This window comes from Antennarius striatus, chromosome 21 (assembly GCF_040054535.1).
Source record: "Antennarius striatus isolate MH-2024 chromosome 21, ASM4005453v1, whole genome shotgun sequence".
In the NCBI taxonomy this organism is placed as follows: Eukaryota; Metazoa; Chordata; class Actinopteri; order Lophiiformes; family Antennariidae; genus Antennarius; species Antennarius striatus.
In genome coordinates, this window is record NC_090796.1 from 10,754,286 (window position 1) to 10,779,399 (window position 25,114).

The 25,114-nt window shown below is 38.7% G+C and overlaps 1 protein-coding gene across 1 annotated transcript in view; it reads right to left on the minus strand.

The window, feature by feature from the left end:
• The window catches only part of grid1b (glutamate receptor, ionotropic, delta 1b), a 394,199-nt gene that overhangs the window by 166,624 nt on the left and 202,461 nt on the right, over window positions 1–25,114 (minus strand). Inside the window, exon 3 of the mRNA XM_068305743.1 lies at window positions 13,811–14,095. Within this exon, the coding sequence (XP_068161844.1) occupies window positions 13,811–14,095 (285 nt within the window). The remainder of the gene's footprint in view (window positions 1–13,810; window positions 14,096–25,114) is intronic.

Consider the following 25,114-nt stretch of genomic DNA (forward strand, 5'->3'; position numbering starts at 1 on the left):
GTTCTTGCAGGACACCCCCCAAATGAGAAGTACCTAGAGAGAAATTGACCTCACCACCATTTAGTCATTCATCCTATCATACTAATCATCTTCAAACAGATTGACTTCATTTTCATTTAAATTCAACAACAATGAAATTAATAAAATTATAAGATCAATAGTCCCGTGAAATCTACAACTGTTCATGAGGATCATGCAATTCAATTAAAGATTCCAGAAATGGTCCATATGGACATTTCCGGAGAAAAACAAATATGGGGTCATTTAAAAATAGCTCAGCTGAGACTGTGGTTTGAATGTCTCAGAAAAAGAAAAGGTGAATAAATGTTCCTTTGAATCACAAAATAACTAATTGAACACCATGGCCAAAGAAAGCCAGAAACCGTCAATGCATTTGATTCAAGGCTTTTTCTTGGATTCTTGCTTTTCATGTCTTTAGCTTTTTCTTGCTTCTATGCTGAAATCAAGGTGAATGGAGTGAAAAACAGCTGCTGCACTTGAGAATCCATCTAGAATTTTCTTGAACTTTGGTCAGAGACGCTTTTGATGAAATATGTTTCATGTTTGAATATCACTTTAGAAGACACATGTACTGTGTATTAATCTCATTTATAGAACAGCATTATAATAATTGGATTATGGGTAACTGCTTGGTACAATATCTATATCATCTTATAAAATCACATCTACTAGTTCTAACCTTGCCAGTATTTGCTGGTATTTGCTGTATTACCAACCAGAGTGACACCAGAGAAGAAGAAGTGTGATTAGATGACAAGAAGTTAATTAATGTTACAAAAACAAACAAACAAAAAAAAAGCTTTGAATCTACAATTCCATCATACATGAACATAAGTTGATTTTCTTCCTGGCACTTGCCCCATTATATATCATTATCCAGAAATGTTTACATGATACTACTAAAAATTAAGCCTAAAAATGAACAGATGTGGAAATATTTGTATCTTCCCAAATAGAGGCAATAAATATGTGGCAAATTTGTCAAGTTTTATGCATTTTGATCTCTGCCCTTGATACTATCATTTTCTATTGTAATGGATAAATAATCAAACCATCAAAGAATCATCCCAAGAACTGACGTACACAAAAGAAGACAGAGGTGCCTCTAGTATCTATGGGTTTATTGCAAACATTTTCTACACCATTGACTCTTAATGACAGTGACAGATGGAACCATCTCATTGTCCCATTCTTTAATTAATGGCCTGAATAAAATTGCAACCCCTGAACGAAACTTTGCCAAGAAGCATTATGTGCATTCAAGCTAAAGACATTTTTTTGTGGAAAAAAAAAAAAAAAGCATTGTTTGAATGTTTTTTTCAGATTCCAAAAAGACATGTCATATTCCACCTAATGCTCTGATAGGAGATTATTACAAATGCCACCTTAACACTTGGCAAAACTTTACAAATTGAATAATTTGGATGAGAAAGTGCTTTATGGCATCAAATTTGTATATTAAAGTTCAACTAGCAAAAGGCATATGCTGTTTCTTCAGTGATTTTTTTCAAATGTCAAACCTGCTTGAATTTGCTTGAGGATGTTTTATAAGGAGGGAAGGTCAGATATATTGAGATGTCTAAATTGCAGTCTGAAATTTGACGAATATGAGTCGCCAAGTAGAGGAGCAGCATGTCACCGAGCTGGCTGCCTAAGACACTTCGTAGCATCCGGATTCAGAGAGCATTGTTTTATCAAGAAGGGGGGGGGGACCTTTGACCTCGGCTTTTTATTCCTGTGATGCTGCCATCAACAGCTACTTAGAAAACATTGTACGAACTGATCAAAGGGAGAAAGCAAGAAAAAGACAGAGCTGGAATACATATGGAGACAACAGGTGTCCACACAATGACTCCATATAACAGAAGCAGTTGAATGCCTTATTAACTTATGATGATACTGTCAGAATTTTTTTTACAAACACTGACATGTGTTAATAACACTGAGGGATAACAATAACAGTCCTGTCACTTTGCCAGTGTGTTATTTGCCATCTTGCCACATCCCTCCTCCATCCGTCTCCTCCAGATGCAGAGTATATCCCTTAGTGTCTGTATGAGATTCATCACATTTAAAAGAGCTCCCTGGTAAAAACCGTCCCTATTTGAATAAAGACAAACAGAGCAAATGCTCCACTTATTGTTGTACACATCAGAAAACAAAAACCATGTGTGGTGAATCACTCACACCATTGGTTTTCATTTTTTGCGAAATCAAACGCTATAAAGCTTTTTCTAATGTAATGTTATTGTTGTGCCTAGGCTCAATCAACATGTCATGTAATGGTTAAAATGCATTAGGAAGGATTTCTAACAGAGATGCATGCACAACACGCAAAATTGCGAAAGAGTATGTCCTGCTTTTTTTTTTTTTTTTTAACTGGGATGATGACAATGATTATGTTGATGACGATGATGATGATCATCATCATAAGAAAAAAAGCAACACTGCATGTTTGTCACACTCTGGGCTTCATTTAAAAAGAACTACAGCGTAAAAGCCTTGATATGATCATTGCTGTCACCTGTTTTCTCTCTGCATAACAATTCAAGTCAGGTGTTTGAGGAAATTCACAATTTTCAAGTTTTGGAATTTCAGAAAAGCTGTACAGGATTGTTCGCTTTACTGTTTTTAATTTGGTTTGGCTTCACTCAAAAAAATGTCTTGAGTGAAGTTCATAGAAATAAAATACCCATGAAAGGCGTGAAGTCAAACAGAGGGATCATTGTGTTTTCACAATTTCCTATGGAGACACAACAAACATAGCTAATGAGCTACGAACCAATGAGCCATTGTGTAACAACTTTTTGTCTTGCCTTGTGCATCCTTAAGTATGCATGAAGCAACACAAGGTTCTCTAAATGGCTTTCAGACTGGGTTAATCCTCTGAGGGAGTTTAGCCCAATGAGGGGTGAACGTGGTTTGACAGAAGTTCAATTGACGGAGAAGCATCCAGTCTTGTCCTTTGTAATTAAAAGCAAAATATGGAGGGTGGGAGGAAATATAATGAGCGAGGGAGGTGGATTCAAAATCTGATGCTGTGAATAAATTATTTTATTTTACACAACAGTTTAAAGATGCATGAAACCCTCAGGCAGATTGGTACATGTTCACCTGCACGAAAAGATCATCAGCTCTTCTGAGGACTCAGCTGGACCCTTCTTAGTTTAGTGAAACCCAAAGACGTTTGTGATGATTAGTGAGTTTGGCCATGTAGAAAACTTTATAATTAATACATTAATTTGAATATACTGTATATTATATAATATTCATGCATGTATATACCATAATGGCAATACTTAACATTATCACATCGACATCTAAATAGAGCCAGATTCATCTTTTTTTGCACAATATTGATACCATCATGAATAATTCATTCTGTTTTTGCAGTTTCCTCATTCAGCTTTCTGATTTTTTAAACAGTTTAAGTTCTTTCTTGTTTTTTTAATTAGAAAACAAATTCTGAGTATCTCTCCTGAAGACAGAAGGATTCCACCTGTAGAAAAGTCATTATGTGGAGACATTGACACACAAGTGAATGCTAAACATTATTTCAATATATTAACATGGCTGTTGTCATGATGTGAAATGTATTATTGTGTTGAAAAGTACTGTTGTGAAAGTAGTATGGTTAGACTGTCACTCCAAGCATAATTTGTTTCAAATATAAACCTTATTCACTGTCAGAGACCTTTTCTGAACTAAGTACATCCATTCTCCAGAAGGTGTCTCTTTTAAATTGATGCTATGAAACTCAACACACTGTGTTTCTTCTCAGGTCGGATCTCCCACATTGAGGTGATTCCGAACAGATTTCCCTCAGGTATGGACATAAATTCAGCAGCACATGAGGTTCACAAATGAAAGGCAATGGAGACCCCCAGTACAATTCCCTTTCTTCCCCTCTACAGTTTCTCTAGTCTCTCCTGTCTCTCTGCTTTACCTCTTTACCCCTGAATCATTTCCCTGTGATTGATCTTTACTTTGGTATTCTCTCCTCCTCAGGGGGAGTTTAGGAAAAGCAGCTCAGAATTTGCTCTTGTCAAAATGAGATGAGTTTATTTCTCAGGAGATGGCAAAGCGTCTAGTGTAAATAATTGTACAGTTTAGAGAATTAGCAGGAGAAAATTGACAAGCAGATCCTCAGCCTGACCACTTGGTGTTAGGATAAAGAAGAGCAGGGACTGGAAAATTAGAACAATACACTATCGGCACAAAACTTTTTAGATGTTAAACATATACAGAAACAACTCTGGCGTCACAGCACATTATTTAAGGTGACAACCGAATGGCTGACCTGAAACTAAGGTTACACCATTTGTACTTTGTCAGAGACTTTTTTAGTTTCTCAATGATTAAACTCTTCTCTTAAATAAAAAAAAGAACCTGGCAGCAGTATTTCTGGACACTGTCCATTAAAATTCGATAGTTTTATAGGTAAATTATATTCCAGATAATGTGAAGCACAGTTTGAAAAATCATGTATTTCCCCAGGTTAGGAAATACAATGAATAACAGTTGAACAGTTGAACCAAAGCAGTCAATCATGGTCACAGCTGACTGTCACCAGGAAAGCATTTGAAAGCGCTCTCAAGCAGATTTTTTGTTCAACCTTCAACAACTTCAGCTTTATTTTTGAGTCAAACACTAAAAATGCACAGCAGTCGCCTATTGTGTGATCAAAACACAACTGTAGCAAATCTTACCTGACCTGAGCAGTTATTTTCAACCTAAAATTAATTGTGAAAAACTTATCAAAACCTAATATGGTATAACCTCAATGAAATCCTACATTTTATATTTCCATCCTCTTCTAATTGGAAACCACCATACCAGTTACAATTGATAAGTATTTAAAAAGCTTCCAAGATAAGATGCTCTTGATATGATATTCTAGAAGTATCATGTTTCAATCAATCAAGTTCAATCAAGTTTTATTTATATAGCGCTTAATCATGGCAGCAGACATGGCAGCAGACATTTCAAAGCGCTGTTTCCATTGATATGAGAGGGTTATATGGGCTGGTGTTCTTTTAGACTTGAAAAAGTCTTTTTGAGACATAAACAGGCAACTGCACATGCAGCACAAACAAAACGATGAATTTAAAAGTAGTTGACAAGGCCAAAAATTTCATTATTCTTTTTTGCATTGGTTTTTTACATCCCGCTTCACAGCAGTGATGTATTGTCAGCCTTTGTGTGTCCGTTTGTTAGTCCATCTGTCCGTTAGTCCACAAAGTATCTTGGCAACCGATGCAGATAGAAAGCATATTACTTGGGCGGCAAAGGAGATGAAAATGAGATGATGACATTGACCTTGAGAAAACTAGGTCAAGGTCAAATTTTAACTTTTGTACACTCAGGGACTGGATAAGATAGAAAGACATGGGAGAAGGCCAGTGTGACACTGTAGATCAAAGCTACTGCTTTGATCAAAGCTACTGCTTTGACCTATGAAAGTAGGTAAGAGCACTAGCTTTGTACTATGTACTGTTCAATGTGTGTTCATTCTCACTCTTCTGCCGCTTCATCTGCCGTAGCAGGTCACGGGGAGCTGGAGCCTAACTCAGCTGGCATAGGGCGTGAGACGGGGGAAACTCCGGGCATGACGCCAGTGCACCGTGGAGCCACATGTGTTGTGTGTACTAATTACATGCTTACAGCCCCCTTGTGTGCTGTGGTCGTGTTTCAGGAGCCTGTACACACAAACTGTTACTAACACAAATGTACACCTGAGATAAAAAGTAATTTCCCCATCTGGGGATTAATAAAGTATACTTTATTTCTTTTCTTTTCTTTTTTTGATCTTTGGGTTCAGGGTCAAATTTTGAATTCAGGGGCCTTGCGGGATGTTGCAGTCTCTGACTGCATTGGTTCTTGTTTCATTTGCTTTTTCCATTTCCTGACACTCTTTTATTGGTAGCACCACTTTTTTGATGAAAGCTCTTCATAAATACTTATGATTGGTTCTTTTAAATTCTGCTCCTTATATTAACTGAAATTGTCATGTTTAGCCACACTCAAGCTGTGTAAGAGTGTACATATTCAGGTTGGATGTCATTTTTGCTCTCTGAAGATGTCTTATTTCTTTCAAATTATGGACATGCACACATATTGAATGGCTCATAGCTTGCAGGATGCTGTGGTATGAATGTGCTGCAAATGTGCAGCTGGAAGCAGCTCTCCAGAGAAACTGAAGACACATACCATATTTTGTACACTGTATTATGTTGACCTCTCTGAATGCATCCATGATTTCTTCAGCAAGCAGGTGTTCAGACCAGATAAACAACATATCTGGCAGCCAGTCAGGTTTAACAAAACATCTGTGATCAGTAGAAATAAGGCATTCACGTTACTAAAATCAGTCAGGTTCTATGTTCTTGCAGGATGACATGGATTGCTGAACTGATCTCACTGAAATTAATGACATGGATGTTTTTTCATGCTTTCATTAGTGATATAAAAAATGAATTCTCCTTTTCGCCCCTAGGAGAACTTGATCAGATCAAGACAATGGCTCAATGTATCCACCTAAACAAGTTTACACAACAGCTACCCTTGTGCGTGTCACAGATAACAACAGGGGAGAAGACATTTTTCTTTAGTTGGTTTGAGAGTGTGTTTGTTTACCCCCAGGACACACCTTCCAGTCTCCATGTCTATGTCTGTATCCACCATTCTCCCCAGGATGGAATTCTGTTCCGCTTCATAGCTGCCTCTGATTGGGTTTTGATGAAAAACAGTTTCCCAGTGCTCACTGCAGCTTGTCTGTCCACCCATGCGGTCCGCTGGGCGTCTTGCAGCCAGTGTGAGATACGGGGTCTGCAGATTTGATGCAGCTGAGTTGCTGCGTCATGCTCAGTGTAACCAAGCGGTGAAGCCATATTGAAACCCACACAGAAGTGGTGTGTGTTTGCCTTCTCAATCTCTATTTTATCTCTCTTACTATTGGCCCTGCAAAGTACTGCTGATTTGTGGATTTGTTATTTGTTACCACTCCCACAGCTTAAATAAATCTGGCTGAATGAAGGGTATACACACCAAAAGTTTAACTTAGTAAACTCAAGTATTATCTATGTTTAGCTGCAGTACATTCTAACTTTGATCACAAGCAAATAAAGTTTTGTTTAACCCTCAGGAAAAGCATGCTACATGGACATGACAAAGGGCCAAATTGCTACTAAATACAGTCTGCTGAGGGTGTTGGTATGTTCTTGTAAACATTTTTTTTTTCCTTGAGGCTTCACCTCTGACAAAAAGCACATTTTAAAAATGCAAATTGCTTTTAAATTTAATCAGAATATTGATTCCCCAGAGGGAAGAAATCCTTTTAATTTTAATGACCTGATGGTGAGACACTAAAATTAGCAAGTCATTATACTTGATTGTTCCTGCTAACAGTTTTCAATTGTGAGATGAAATAAGTGATTCAGCCTCTAGTGGGAGCCTTCGATTACTGATAGGGACATAAAAAATGTACTGTACTATAAATGTCTGTCTGAGGCTTTTTCACCTGAAGGATTAAAAGGTTGCAGTTCACCTTGGCAGTTCACTACACACTGGATTTTCTGAAGCTGTTTCTGCAAAGCACATCCCCACCTATATATCTGAATAAGCTCACTTGAAAACCTCACACTGTCACGTTTCCGGTGTCTACCCGGACGTTCGAGCCACTATCCGAGCTAGCTCCGGTCTTCACATTTGTCCATGTTTCTCACTTTCGGAGCCGATTTGGCTTCGTCAAACATAGCAGTTTATATTTTTTGATTGTGACGGACTTCACGCTGTCGTGTGGGGAACCCCAATGGTTTATTCACCAGGACCAAACTCATGAGGCCAGTGTGACACAATGGTGAGTTTTTTCTATATTATTCTATTATTTATTGGTCTACTCTTACCCTCAAAATATCGCAGCTGGCAATTCAACTGCCAACTGCGAAGAGTTTAGAAAGCTCCTGTGAAGTCTCCACTGGCAGCTATGGCATCATCTGTTCTTACCAAATGTTTGGAGGTTTCTAAAGGGAAATTTTCAACTTTGAATCAGTTTGGCTCTTCACATTATTGGTTGGGATGCAGGCTGGTGACCACACCTTATTAAGCAGAAATAGAATTTCTGAGAGGAAATTGGAAAAAAGAAGTTTGGCCAGTCGAAAAAAACACAAGCTGTTTAGCATAATTGGATTGAAAACTGGGAGAATGATTGTATTCTTCTCGTGCTTGACACCTCTTTTTAAAAAAAAAAACATGTTAGAGACAGCCACTAAATAAAGAATATAAAACTTTGCTTGCATAGTATCTTGTTTTTCTTTCCTGTATGAGTACATTTTGAAAAAGTGATGGTCCCAACCCTCAGTGGTGTTACTTCAAGTTCAAAAACATTTTCGCCTCAACTGAATAGGTCAGCAGACAAGACTAACAAAAAGAAAATGCTGAGGAAAATATCTGGAGACTGTTTGATGTAAGGGACGGTAGCACAGAGCAACAGAAGAGGCAATTGAGAAACAGCAAATGCGAACTAAAGTTGGAGGAGAAAAAGTAAGAAAATATGAGAAAAAAAAATGTGGAGAGCCAGCAACAGGAGAGCAAGAAAAAAAAAGTACACTGTCTGAAAACAGAAAAATTACTAAACGGCCACGAGGGAAACAGTAACCTTTATTGACCTTTATTAAACTTCATTCTGCATGATCACCCTAAAAGGAAACAGCTATTGATAACGCGTTAACAATCCCAGCAATGCCTTCTTATGTCTAGACTTCAGAAAAAACTTTTTAAAGCACTCAAAAACCACTGGAAGGTCTACAGTGCTATTAGTGACCAACAGCATCTTCCTATTGATGTATTACAGTCATTTTGTCCCACGAGGCAGAAAACATCTTACTTATCGCCCTTTAAAAATGGAGCAAAAAAGGTTGCAAGCAGGGATGAAAGGAGGAAAGAGGCTAGGATCCAGAGAGCTCTTTTAATCATCATCACAGCCGGCTGACAGTCCTGGTCAGTCTGCACAGACTCAGCCTAACAGCCAGACAGCCAAACGAAAGAGCCCATCTGCTTCTTGTATCCCTCAACAATGAGTCTGTAAGGTGAATAAATGAGCCTCCTGCATGCCTCGTTCTCAAAATGGTGTCGTATATCACAAGGGTCATGGAGCTATGGATGAAGATGAAGAGAAACATGAAGGGTTAAAGAAGAGGTGGTGAGTGTCGGTGTACTCGAAGTTGGTCCAACACTGTGGTTTCTTTAGCTAACTTTCACTAACACTAAGGGCATAGTCATTAAATGTGTCATAGCCCATTATGTAGTGCTAAATCAAAGGAAAGTTGGCTTTAGAATATAAATATTGGAGAATGGTTATTAACGACATCATTTGAAAATTTCAGTGGATTAATGACAATCAATGCATAAATGGATAAAAGGATATAGATTTCGGGGAATTACAGAGGATTAGTGTCTGGGTAGTGCTGTATGATTAAGTCCAAACAAGAGGTTTGCATTTTTTTACTTTCAGTTCAATAAACAAATTGTGCTACCTGAAATTATTTACAGTAATTCAATAGTGACAAAGTGCTGTATGGTATAAAACAGAATTCATTGGAAAATTATGACTGCTTCATAAAACTCAATTGGAATTTAAGCCAGTTTCAATGTCAGAGGTTGCTTTTAGACCTTAGAAAAATACCCATCCATTTCAGATGAAATATGAATTCAAGCTGTCTTTTTGCTCATTGTTGGAATAGTTAGAGGAAGGTTTGGTGCTGCTTCTCATAGTCAAAATCCTTCAGCCAGCTTTCTATTGATTTCTGTTTGTGGTGTTCTATTGGAAAATAGTTGATTGCCAGGTACAGTAAAGTTTACCATACGAGGAACTTGACGTGGTGTCGGGTGCATTAAAAGGTGGCAAGAAGCAAGAAGCAAGCTTTACTTTGTAAGCAATACTTTGTAAGTAATTTATGGTAGGTTATTGTGAATAATTCTATGAATGAAATTACATTATTATAGAAAGGGGCTGCATGGCAGCGCAGTGGGTAGCGCTATCGCCTCACAACACGGCCGGTGGGGGTTTGAGTCCCATTCTGTGGCCATAGCATATCCTCCCCATGTCTGCGTGGGTTCTCTCCGGGTTCTCCAGCTTCCTCCCAACTCCAAAAGCATGCGCTTCAGGTTGATTGGCCGGTCCCAAATTGCCCGTAGGAGTGAGTGTGTGTGTGTTCGCAGTTGTCTGTGTGGCTCGGCGGTGCACTGGCGTCGTGCCCGGCGTGTCCCCCGCCTCACCCCCTATGGCAGCTGAGATAGGCTCCAGCTCCCGTGACCCGCTACGGCGGATGACGCAGCAGAAAATGTATGTATATGTATGTATTATAGAAAGTTTTCTTGAAATGTCTTAAAATTTGGACAATGGCTAAATACCAGTACAAGAAGAAGAGGGCATGCATTTCTTACATTTCTGAAACAACCTTGTACAACATTTTCCTCCAGCATTTTGAGTATTTCTCTTAAAGTTTCAGGGGGATTTATCTGTCAAAACATCATAAAACTTTAACAGCAAGTTAAAAAAGTGAGTCAGTACTTTGAAAACAAGTAAAAAAGTGAAATCACTAAAGCTCTGCCATGCACTGAGTGAGCCCAAATGGTGTTCATTTCACCTGCGGTCAGTTAAGTTGGCTACAAATATACATCAGTTTCTTCCAGACAATTACAGTCCGAGATGTTGCCTTGAAAGAGAGAGAATGTACTGACAGCTTTGAATTATTTCAGGTTTCAAAAAACCTCTCTGTGATTTTTCCATTCCATTTTGACGGGCTTAATGTTCCCAGTTGCTGTGATTCTCAAGGGTCTGGTCTATTTATTCACCCTCTGCAGTCACAACCACACTGCCCACCCCTAACAGCGGTGTTATCTGTGGGAGTTTTCTGCTATGAGGTAGTTCAGGGGTCTGCTCTCAGCTCTCATCACTCCTCTTGACACTTGTTCATATCATAGCCTGAGGGAAGCTTGACAGAGCACACCATCTGTTTTCTGAAAAGATTGGCTTGTCAACACACTAAAAAAAAGTTTTCAAAATCCCTGTAAACACACCAGTGCTGGAAAACAGCTTTTTTTTTTTCCGTATCATATCAACATGTTCATTTTGCTTAAAATCCATTACATTTACACCTTTAGCATCATCAATTCAGTGTGATAGCAGAAAATATCAGTGATCAAGAACACATATTCATAGCTTTATTCTCTGAACAATTAATTCCACAATGTGCCTTGACACTCACAGGAATTCAGCATTGACTGGACAAGACATGGGAGCAATGATTAAGGTACTACAACACTACAAACAGAGCAAAGAAAAAAGACAGAAGGAACACAACAGACCATGGGAAATAATAAAGACATCAAGGGCACTACATCTTCACAGAGATTTGTTTAATAGTGCAAGGCATTGTTGTACTATGGAAACTATGAAATGAGGAAGCAGCCCGCGAGCTGAGAAGATGACTGTTACTAATAGCTGTACTCATTACACACATGGTGAAAGCAGTGTTATGTACCAGAGCAATCTTGGCAGCATAGTAACTATATTGTGACTATTCTCTTGACAGCAAAGAACTATGAAGAACAATATAAAACATTTAGTACTGGAACTGACTGTATTTCTCAAACTAAGAATGTATTTGCAAAGCTGGAGAAATTAATTAAATGATAGGACAATTCCTTGTTCTTGTGTGTAATGAGTAATGAATGCTAAGAACAGACATATGTCTGAGATCATTTTGTGAGCGTTTGTATTTCAATGCACTCAAAGACTAATGATAATGATGACATTTTGAATTTTGGACCTTTGGGTCTTAGCAATATTTGTTGAAAAAAACAAAAAAACAAATTGGAGACTGTCTGTTCTAGACTCTTTTGGACTAAAAAGATTGTGTGCTGCAGAAATCCCCTGAAAGTCCCTAAATGCCTGCTATTGGAAGTGTATATCTCTAACACAGCATTTTTAATAGGCAAGGGACCTTCCTCCTTGAGCTGGGAAATGGTCAGCAGGTAATGGAGGCTGGTACTAAAGAAATCCAATCTGTCACCGAAGAGAGTTTTATTACAGTTCAAGTTAACAGTACAGGTGTACTTGTAAATAAGTATTCATGGATCTTCACAGTCAAATGATGTGAAGTAGAAAAGACAAGTTCCCCTCTGTATCCTTACTGTTGTACTCCTCTCTTAATATTCACTGGGCCACTGTTTTGCTATTAAAGGATTCGGATTCTGGCCCACACCTACTGATGCACTTACTCTAAATCACTCTGGATAAGACTATCTGAGAGGCTAAATGCCCGCATTTGTCTATATCTTTATATTGTAATTGCCACCATCCTGTATTGATTATGCTCAAAAATCCATTGAGCCTAATGCGATTTCATTAAGATACAGTCAAAGTAAGCTATTCCAAACAAAAGCAAGCAACAAGAGAGCCAATCTGAAGTTTTACTGCAACATCCTCTCATGCAGCCTGCAACCATTGCAAATACTTTTGCAATTATGTGTTGACATGTATTCAACAAGCATTTAGGACAAGAGGTAAAATAGTGCTTTCCAAGAGCAAAAATGTAACATAATAGTTTTACGGACACATTACACGCAATAGGTTTGTTCAAGTTTTATATCCTTTGCTAAGCTTAATTGCTTTAGTAAAATGCCTTGCAGTTATGGCAGTCATGTCATGACTTTTGGTAATTATCTCAGAAATATTAATTTTGAGCTGAAACGCTCAACATGAACAGACTGAAAGCTATGAAATAACTTGTATCAGAAGAATGATACTTTGTCAGTTGAAGATGGAAAGACAGGTGCATAACTGTCTGTGTTTAATGTAGTGTACAACAAAGAAAACACAGCTCTTTGGTGTCAGAGAATATGTCCATCATTTAGGATATACCCATTAATGCTGCCATCTGCAGGTGACCTTTTTCAGCTGATCAATGTGCCACCAGTCTTCTAAACAAATGTTGGCAGTTCATTTTTCCCCCGTGGACATTTGGTCTGTTGCTCATTCAACAAGTTAAACTACAACAATAAATACATGTCTCTTTGCCCTGAAGGTACTGTCTGGCCGTTAGTCAGCATCAAACAAAGGCAGAGTTAGGTTATGGTTTTACGCAAACTGGACAAAAATGAAATACCTTTACTTATTGTATGCAAAGACACTTTCTATTCAAATAAATTTTGCATTAATATGTTTGTGTTTAGACAGAGCGTCATGAAACCATTTCAGTTTCATTAAGCAGGTGAACCTAGCACATTTTTTCCATTGCCTAGATTTAGATAAAACTGTGTAAAAAAATAAGGGTGTATGTAATCAAGCTTTAGAAATTGACCTCCACATTATTATAAAAGTTTATAAAAATGATTTTTTTATAGTGTAAAAATTCTACTGATGCTTCATATATAAGGAATGATAATGAGCTTAAGAAAAGCCAGTGGAAAATATGCAACTATTGCTACTCTGAAATGAGTACCTCTACTAAAATACTATAAAATACATTTTCAGTCTACTCCAAAATCCAGACCGAACCACACAATATCTAAAGCAACAAGTTCAAAATGGATCACACAGGAAGTAGACAGGTTTCATGTCAGCCACTGGGACAAAACAGTCAAAATCTGAATTAAAATTCACAACATCTTAAAGATACACAAAATGATAAAGACAACACCATTTCAAAAAGCATCTTAATCCCTGGTACGCATCAAGACATTCGATCTGTCAATCCAACAAAGCAAATGCACACTTGTCACTTACCATACTCAATATCATAGAACACAACGAACTTCTGCCAGCGCAGCTCCTCCACCAGAGTTAACATGACGTCATTGAGGCGAACAGGAGGCCGGGCTGCCAGCGTATAGCGCTGCCCGCCGGGACTAGGGTTGAACTGGCAGGCGGTCCGCGGTGAGCCCTCGCTGTTTCGCTGGATGTAAAGGTGAGGGATGTGCATGGCATCCGTCAGTGACTGCAGTGCACTGGCTGACGCACAGCCCGTTGAGGTAACCAATGCCAATATACCCTGGTTCATCAGCTCGCATGCTGGAGGGAGAGGGAAAGAGATGCACAATTAATGGAAAGGTTTGTAGAGTGTAAAGAAGGGTAATATTGTGGATTGTTAAATGAGGAAGAAGAAATACATCAACTTTATTAATCAACTGTAGGGAAAATTATTTGTCCACTCTAGTTTGTTATTGTTAATCCCATGCATAGATATATGTGTACAACCCATGACACACACACACACACACACACACGCACGCACGCACACACACACACACACACACACACACACACACACACACACACACACACACACACACACACACACACACACACACACAAGAGGCCTGTAAGTATGAAGATGAGGAGAAGTAGAGCTGCAGGCTCTAGGTTGTAAGGAGAAAGTGCCTTGCTCAAGGAAACTTTGGCGGTGAGAACTACCAGTTCACAATCCAAACTTTTTGGACCACATGCCCAGAACTAGTGGACTGTGCTACTGAGTCCCTTAGGCTGAAAACAATCTTACAGAGGCCCAACTTCAATGTTAAATGTCTTGATCTCTAATTGCAGTGTGCACAAACCATGAGAATTATCCCTAATCGATTTGCTAATTTAACCTGTGCTTCATAATCCAGCTGACAGATGATCAGGTGAAGAAACAGGTGACATCTCCAGTCTATAAGGCTAAGTCAAAGATTCACTTTCTTCTAACTGAACTACATTGATTTGCAGCATCCATATGCTATGCATGCTGCTCTGTCCAGCTATCACTGCTGTATAGAAGTATTACTTTGACAAACCCTCTGGATTCAGAGGCTTCCCTATGTGCAGAGATTGAATACAGGAAGTGAATGAACCTGTTCGTGTTGGGCAAATGCAGCACAATGCTTTTTGTCGTTCCTGAGAAGATAAGTTTTACATTTTGAAAATCAGGGATCTCCAATTTCTACATCATTTTGCTTTCTTAACAACCTTACCAAGCCAAAATAACAAACAGCAAAAATAATCTCATTGACCATAAACCTCAACTTTCCCTAAATCTTACAGTTCCTCCTTGCCTGAGGCTTTCCCATGTAATACCTCCTCATAAATAGACTCGTCACCCTCTGGAGTAAAATCCAATCATGTGTCCATAATGGGAATCTCTTAAGGGTTTTCAGTGAGATGCTTTGCTATTTTTCCAGGTATATTGCCCTTGAGAAAGCTTTGTTTTATACCACAGCAGAATGAAAAGGTATGAAGCTGAGAATGTCTGCTCTTTACCTATCAACTTTCTGATACTTTGGGGAGATCGTTCAAGTTGCAGGAGACACAGAGGAAAACCTGCTTGTTTCCAGGCCTCAGACCTCATTGCAGTTATACATCTTTATTTTAATCATTTGTTCACCAACACAGTATATCTAGTTGATTCTTCTTGGCTCTGAAGCTCTTTTTGTCTTTGTTTTGATATGCTCCTTTAAAGCAGCCTGCTGCTGGTCCCGCTTGAAAACACCAATATTGCTTCTGCTTTACTGTACAGTATCTGTCAATGCTACCCCTAAAACTGAAGGTCATCTTGCTTCAGCTTCCTGCTGTGATAGTTACACTACTTTTTCTTTCTTTTTTTTTTACATTTATGGATGTCATAACATAATCTCAAACCTTAACTTTACACATAATGTGTCTTCAGTATCCTTTTTTTTTTCATTTTCCCACATACACACATATCAAACACACCAATGAGATGTGTTTGATATGTGTGTATAATTACTCTCTCTGCTCCCCTCATTTAAAGCAGGTACATGCCACAAAAATTAGTGGTAGGCCTAGCTGCAAACTTCACAGCTGACGTTATGCTGGAAGCCATGGCAGCGCCATGCTTCTCATAAACAAGTTTGAATTTTTGCCAAATGGCATCCCTTGAGGGGTATCATCTTGTTTTCAAGTGTTCTGGAAAAATATTACACTTCGCAGTTATTCTCATCAGGAAAACAAATTTGTATTCACTTGATTGGCACACACTTATGTTTTTATGGCAAGTAACCTTTTACCTCATCCGTTAATGCTGTCCTTTCTAATTCTGCTTGTAGTTATTTTTTTATTTTTTTTCTGGTTGCATAACTGCTGTGTTGGGGATTATTTTCACATTTAGTGTTTGTGTCTAATCAGCAGACTTTTGGGTCAGATTCAGCATGTACAAACAAAAGGAGTTCATTAAATACTTTAAACGTGGAAAAACTGACTTTCCAAAGCTGGACATCACCTTTCAAATGAGTTTTCCTCACAACACATTCAGCATTTGCAAAGCCATAAGGAGGACCTGCCCCCTCCTGTGTACCAAACAGGCAGCCACAGTTTAAGCCTCTCAGCAGCCTTTCATCTGTAGTTAGAACCTGACTTTTTCTGCAGGAAAAGATGTGTCCAGACTAAAAGGTCAAGAGATACCCCAAGGGGAACAAGACATTTCTTTACTGAGCTCCAACCAGGGAAACTTAAATAAATAAGTTCTCTAAATGTATACACACACACACACACACACACATATATATATATATGACACACACACATTCATGCCGAGGCAGAGAAGCATGAAGTATAGCCAGGTAGACTTCCAAGAAAGAGAAGGAAAAAGGGAATTCTGTGGCAGAACATCTGGCCAGTCACAGGGACCCTGCAGCTTAATGTTTGATGAGTCAAACTTGGCTGAACTCAAGCTGAAACTCTCCAAGCTGGATTGAAAGAGAGGACAGAGCCATGGAGATGATCATCAAAATTCAGTCTTTTTTAATGTACAGAATAAATCTTTATGGAAGTGGAGCTTCCATAATATTGCTTAAAATTGCCATATGCTTTTGCTAAAGGCCCAACAGATGACCTTGGAAACAGACTCATTGGTTGAATTTGATTAAAACCAACCGTGCTTATCATGTTAAACTGCATCCAACCTGGAGAGGGAAGGGCTGCATCAGGTTTAATTGCTCAAAACACCATTACAACCATAGTTTTACCCATACTGGCTTGGCCTTCCCCATGTCACCAAGGAACGCACCTCCCATTGGACACCAGGACATAGGTGAAAAATTCACTAATGAGAAAATCTCCAGATTCCGCACGAGAGACAACATAGTAGTGGGAACATGAAACACACCAAAAAAAAAACTGACTGCTGATTGGAAACTTGAACAGTTAACTCAAACAATGGATCAATACTGCTGGACTATATGTAGCATCAGAGAGCTATGCCAGAGAGGATTTGGTGAAACAATTGTAGGCAACAATCTGTATTTCAGCAGCAAAGATGACAACAAAAGCAGGGTTTTGATTTCCTTGTTCACAAAAACATTACTGTAAGGACACTATTATGGGCTGTCGGCCAGTCTCATGTAGACTCATTACTATTCATATGAGAGCAACCCGAGTCAATATTACCATCATCTGGGTCATTGCCCCAACATCCACATATGAGTACAGAGAGGTGGGAGAGTTTTATGACCAACTCTAACCAGAAACTCCAAAGGTAGTCATCATGATAGTACAAGGAGAACGAAATGCAAGGGTTGGAGAGGATGCCTATACCTGAAAGTTATATGTGGTCCATGAGGACCTTCAGTCCTGTCTCAAACCATCTGTCCTCTTTTTCAGACTTTGGACAGTGCCGTCTTCAAACGGTGTCTCTTAACCTTGAGACAGTTGAACTGTTGAGTTTTCAAACTGTTTTCAAAGCAGCCCAACAAATCTGTGGGTATGATCTTCAACTAAGAAAAAAAAATTCTGAATTAGGCACCTGCCTTGTTGATGTCTCACCACATGACATGAACAATACTATGTTAAATGAGCCTCAGAGCATCCAAGAAATTTGCAGTCAGTCCAGCTGCACTGAAAGCACAGAGGACCAATTAGCATAATATACCAGAATGGGACTAATAGGTTTGGAGGCTTATGAAACACAACGCCAGTAGCTGTTGGGATAACTCATTCAGCAGCCAGCTAAAATGATTTGGGTTGCAACGTGACTCACTTGCTATGAGTCCATGGTGAGTCATGGTTTCATCTCTGTTAAATGAAGCCTGCACAATATTTAGCTGAAGCGACTCCCTGTGCATCCTAATAGCACTCACAGAGTGACTACTACCAGACGGCAGGAGACAAAAAACATTAGTCGGAGCGAGACAAAGATCTTCCTCCCTCATACTGCTCTTCTTATCAGTGTGATCTGTATCAATATCTTACTGAAATTACCTCACATACACAGGAGGAGGGGGCCATAGACTTTTGCTTGTTATCCTCGGTGCACTGTGACGAAATGTATTGTAGCAGGAGAGACATGTTTTGAAATGATGTCTTAATATCACACTCAGGAATACTCAATCTGTAACCATGCTGATTGTACAGCTGCTTGCAAGTGAACAGACACTTTCCAAAAGTTACAAATCAAAGAGGTGGTTATGCAAACATGACATGAGTTGGAATATTCATATTATATAAACTCTATCTATGTATCCCATAACTCCACACCACAGACGATCTGTTGACCAGCTCTCTCCATCCTTCCGTGTCCCCAGCAGCTCTAATTGCCTCACTGAGTGTCAAGTGACTCCACTCTTTGATGTTGTCCTCCTATTTTTTCTTTTGTAAAAATGCAATATTTTTTAGCGTAGACCACAAACTATGGATTTAAGTTGTGTTAAAAAAAAAAAAATCAGTATGTCAGTCTTTGGTTTCATCGTGGTTTCATCGGTGAAAAAAAAAACATTTTTAGCATGCCTTCTACTCTTTACCTGATGTTTGAAACCAATACATACATGTAAAAATTGTCTATGTAATCATATCACATCTTGTGACAGACAGCGGTAGAAAGCTGACATGGAATGATGAGTGACTTACAGCTAAGACCCTGATTTGATCAGAGCCATTGTACCAAACCTCACCAGGACATCCAGTGCCAAAAGCATATTTTGTATGTCGGGGGCTTCCATTAGTACTCACCATGAATCTAGAAAGTGCTGACCTACTGTTATCCTGTCTGAGTGCCAAGCCACAAGAAATAGCATCCGCCAATATATTACATCAAGTTACCACAATGGAAATAAAGCTGCTAGACTGCCTCCGCTTTACACCAGGTTGTTACTTTTGGATGGACAATTGCCATTTACAGGTATGATTTTGCCAAGCAGCCACTGAGAGTTAATGCCCAATGACATTATTATTATTATTATTATTATTATTATTATTATTATTATTATTATTATTATTATTATTATTATTATTATTATTATTATTATTATTATTGTTATTATTATTATTACTATTATTATTATTGTTATTATTATTACAAAGCATTTTTTCTGGTAGCCCACACTGTCTGTACCCAGCAGATAACTCAAGATGCCCTATCTTTTGATGAATCAACATGTAAAAAAAAAAAAAAAAATAGCATCCAATTATTTGCATAAATATCCCACTGCTACTTTTAATCACATCTACACCTTTTCACGCCTCCTGCAACCATGAATAGAGACAACAACTGGATTGTTTTGAAGTTACTGCACCACAATAATAGAGGAAATGAGATTTAGTCATGTGTCTTGCGGAGGCCGGGGAGGCACAGTTAATCAATAAGAAGTGGGAATAGATTGCTAGATTGGAACAACAAAACAAAAGGATTAGTGTGACTATACACGGCCCTGATCACTGGCGTGAGACAAAGCAGGATCACAAAGAGATTCTGAGTTTCTTAATCAGCCCTTGTCCTTCTTGGAAATATATCTTCAATCTATCATTTCGACAAATGTATTTTGTTTTTGTTTCATTAAGTAAATACTGTATACAATATTTCCATGGAAGTTAGGATCAGTGGTTACTTCTGATACTGCTGAACACTATCCATCCATCTTCTTGAAGACAAGAATGATCGTCATACAGATAACATCTACAGCACGGGGTTAGGCTGGAACACCCTGGATAAGCCACCAGCTTATCACAAGGCCACACATAGGCAAGCAAACATTCACATGTAAGGCAAATTTAGCATGTCTAATTCACTTAAATTTTATGCTTTTTGGAGGTGGGAAGACGCTAGACAACTCAAAGAGAACCCACACAGACACGGGGAGAACAAACAAACACTGCAGAGATATTGAATAAAATCTGGGACCTTCTTGCTCTGAGGCAACAGTGCCACCCACTGCACCCCAGTGCTGCCTGTCCCTGAACACTGACAAATGAATTTGGCAAATGTTTTACCAACCAAAATTGCATTTCTATAGAAATATGCTAATGTGTAAAAGCCAGTCACAAAAAATGTTTGTAAAGCAACATCAAACTATGGGAAGAAATAAGTGTTTAAAATGTTAGAGACAAGTTACCTCCCTCAATTCACACTTGCTGTTATCTTTTTTTTATTCATCACTTCCACTTTTGCACCTCATATATTGTGGTCAGTAATCCTATTCTTCAAGCTATGTTCCTGTAGTGTGATTTGGTATGGTGAAGAACATAACTCAAAGGCAATGGGTGGTTGAGGTGGTGAAGCGAAAGGGTTGAAGTCTAATTGCAACCAAAAATTATCTTATGTTGCATTATGAACCTATAAGATGTTTCAGCTGACAGAATATTTTCTTGAAACTAACCTCAGTCATCTTAACATTAAAATGACTTTTCAAGTCAAAATGGATTGTGCATCTATAATGTTGCTAACATGACCAACGAGCACAGCACTTGCAGAAATCAGCATTTGAAAATGTGAATTGCAGAACAGTGTGTAAGTAAGTTGTGGTTGGCCATTTAAAATTTTTAAATAAATTCAGGCTATATTTAAACTATTTTTATGACTTTAGAGTGCTGTCAGACAACTGTCTGTGATAGGAAACAGATTAATATTAATATTTCCCCCTTTTATGTGTCTCTGTCCAAGGTCTTTAATAAAGACAACTTTTCAGGGGCACAAAAACCCAACCACTTTTCCCTGGTGACAATACTGAAAATGTATTTATATGGTGCACCTGCAATTAATTCAAGAGTTGTTTTTTTTAAATATATATATATATTTTTTTTTTTTCTCCCAAGTCTTTTCATTTTAGGAGGCATTATACTTATACATTATACCGTTCAGCAATCAGCAACAGCAACAAAGGAAAAGGGTAATTTCATGCATTTAGTCAATGATGCTGACACGGAAAGCAGACGGAATGTTACAAAACTGTTGCTGTTTTGCTAACCTTACTGGATTACCAGTCAGCCTTCCTTTCACTGAAATTTTTGTGTAGAAAGAAAAGCTAGGTTCATATGAAACTAAATTTAGCATTGTAATTTTACAATTAACATTTATTGCATAATATAAAGGCAAAAATATCTTTTTAAGATATGTCAAGAGATGACTGACAGCTCGCATTTCATCATCTGTTTGGTTTTGTGTTGCTGGTGTTATAGTCCCAAATTTATCCAATTATTTTAACTTTTATGAGAATGACATTATCATGCGTTCTACTGACACTCAGGAATTATGTCATGTGCCGCGCAGCACAATGGATCAACACCATTTACCTCCATGCTGTATCTGAAGTTCATTCTCTTCCCCTTGAGATTATCTTTTCTTCTCTTTCCGTGCAGCTTTCTACTGTTTCATAATCTTGACGTCTCAGTCCATCTACCCCCTTCCTCACCTCTGGGCTTTTTATCTTGATTCTTACTGTATTTCTTTAATCTGTCTCTGAAGTAAATTTTTCCATCAGCACCTATTCTCCTCTCATCCCTCTTACTCTAAACTCTGTTTTTCTCATTAACCAAACCTCTCTCTTTCCCTCCTTCCATCTCCCCAGTCTCTCATCCCTGCTCCATTCATCTCCTGAACTTAATGTCTCTCTTAGTCCTTGTTTGTTTTCTTTCAGCTCAATAGTTTCACCATAATTGTTTTTAATAGCATAAGTGCATTGGCTCCAAGAGGAGTTAAACCCTGGTGCTGGCAGGAGTAGTGCCTTGCTCTAGTGAATAAGCTAAGGAAATTAGATTATATGAGAGCAAATTTCAGGGAAAATCATACCCTCAAACAGCAATAAATACTTTCACACACTCATACTTTCTGTATGTTCAACATGGCTCCCTCCACCCACAGAGCTCATTTTTCACCTTCTTAAATTCTCTTATGCTTAATTAAACTATCTATCTTCGTGGATTTGTAGCCATTACCCATTGCACCACCACAACACCCCCTCACCATTCTCAGTGCTGAGCTGCTGCTCAACGATGTCTCTGTTAATGAGGGGATCAAATGGATGACCTGAGAGGCTAATAATGCAGCACACCCAGGCTTTATTATGGTCACCAACCTCCAGCCCCCAAACAGCCAATGCCCAGTGGACATAGTGTAGAGAAATGGCCATAATGTATCTCTTATAATGGGAAAAGACACAGTATGAAAAAAATGGTCTAAACTTTTTCCAGCCAACAGGACAAAGACTTAAATTGTGATAAAAACAAGAAGTTGGTTTTCTGCACAGACGTCATAGAAAGAAGGTCTTGAACTTGTTGACTGCACAGAAATTTGACACACAAGGCTGTCCTGAATTCTAATTTCCAGTTTTCACTTCCCTGATTCCTTATCCCGCCTTCAGAAAAATCAAGACTAGTGTACTGGTATTAAACAAAATAAGCTGTCATTTTGAAGTACTGTCTGTTAAATTCTGTGGTACAGCTGCATCTCAAGTAATTGTTTAAATATTATTTGAGGATATATAGGATATACACATTTTCTCATAACCCCTCTTGCAAGCCTGTTCTCTCATCAATGTACATTTAAGGAACCGAGACATTCTTCAAGATGGCACCCTGAGATCGATATCTGGGTCACAGGCAGGAAGGCGGAGGAAGGAGGAGACGAAACACAGAACAGTGAGCTGAAAATAGTAACGCTGGACCAAAAAACTCGACTGACACCAGATCACTTGCAAAAACTTTTTCACCTTTAAATGAAAGGAAATAAACAAAAACACAGATGTCATCTTTGTGCTTTCTTGTTTATTTTTAAATCTTTCTCTTCTGATCTAAATTTTGGAGGAATTAAGCATTTCAGAAGTATTCCTTTTAATTAACTACAAACTGCAAAAACTGTTGTTTGTCTTTCATGTGGCATCTCATCTGGGGTGGACCGTGACCCTTACAGCAGATAAGCGTCTGAAGACAACATGATTGCATCCATGTTGTCGTCAAAAAGTTGAATGAATAAAAAGGAGGAATGAAAAAGGATGATTGCATAACAACATGGAAATACCAATTATGAGAAAATGAAATTTAACATTTTTTGAAATGCAATCTTTGTAAAATATGATTTTTTTTGTTGATGAAATCCAGGTACCCACTAGGGCACAGTGGGTAGCAGTTTTGCCTCACAGCGAGAAGGTTGTGGGTGCATTTCCATTCTGTTTGGAGGTTTTATATTCACCCCTGTTGATGTGGGTTCTCTCCCGGTTGTCTGGCATCCTCCCACTTCAAAAACATGCAATTTAGTTGCATTGACCAATTGAAATTGACTATAGGTGTGATTGCTTGCATGAATGGTTATTTGTCTTTCCTGTGGCTCTGTGATGCACTGGAGCCACATCTGGAGCGTGCCCCATCTCTCGCCCGTAGTCGACTGGGATAGGCTCTAGTAACGGACAAAGTGGACAATGCTTTGTGGGCCACGGGTCTGTCTTTTCCATACATATTTTCTATGGATGTATTTTTTTTTCTGTTCCCCATGTTTATACATATCAGCTTTGTCAGCCGAAGCAGAGAGAGAAACAACACAATAGATTGGAGAAGTTGTGCTCGGTAATGACTTTCAGGCCTGGACAGCGCTACAAACAAAACAAAGCCATTAGCTGTAGAGCAACTCCATCTCATCTCATCTCTCTCTGTACATTGCTCTCCTGTCCCCGGATGCTTCTGTTTAACAGGGATGTTAAAGTCGTTCTCTTCAGATTCTGAACAGCAGTCCAAAGAGGTTGGCTGCTTTATCCTGGATCAGGTTTATTGATGAAAAGCTCTTACTGTGTGAGTGTGTTAATGCTTGTGTGTGTGTGTGTGTGTGTGTGCGTGCGTGCGTGTGTGCGTGCGTGCGTGCGCGTGTGTGTGAGTCTATGTGTGTGCGTGCGTGTTGTAATAGCCAAACTACTTTTAAAGTGCAAAGCAGGATTCCTAAGCACCATCTCTGCTAATTTTGGCACTGTGCTACTAGGTAAAAGAGTTTGATCTCAAATTGCCACCATCTGCAGCCGAAGCGCTGCACTGTGTTCCTTAATTCATGACAAAACAACACCAACTGCTCCCCTATGAGGAATCCCTGAAGCTACGGATTCCAATTTCTTCAACAGGTACATGCTCAGAAACAAAACTAGAAACTCAAAATTAAAATCATTGCCTACTGAGTCAAGTGATACTTCCCTGTGGTTCTATCAATATGCGCGTCACATTTTACACACTAAACCATTCACTGCACTGCTGATATAACAATTGATTGAGATAGTTACATATTATTAGAGCATCCATAGTAATGACAGATTTACACATACATATGCCAGGGTGGTAGGAAGGTGGGAAAAGGAGGGAAGTATAACAAAACATTTGATACTGTCATGCCATACATTGTCATGGTTGACAGTCTATGCTGCATTCCAACAAAACTGGAAATCAGAGCCCTAAATGTGTATGCAGATTTGCAGAGCAGCTGCAATTGTGTTATGATTGCAGTTAGTGTTTTAGTTTAAGTAGGAGTTCTGTGGAAGCAGTGTCAGTGTGTCAGTGTTTCCTTTACATTAAGTCCAACAGAACGGAAAATGTGCATTAAAGAATGTGTATAGATCATAACGCATAACGGAACATTTTCAGGCAAGAAGAAATTATGTTTTAGTGAAAACAGTCTTGTCTCTAAGGGTAATTCATCACTGTGGGACAGCTAAAGTAGGAAGCCATTATTTGTGCTTTGGTACAACACACTGCCAACAGAAAGGCAAACAATAGAAAGACAGATTGATGGGGACCCAACGGAATTCAGGCTGGAGACTCTCCTGACAAACAGGCTGTAGGGTGGCTCAATGAAAGAGG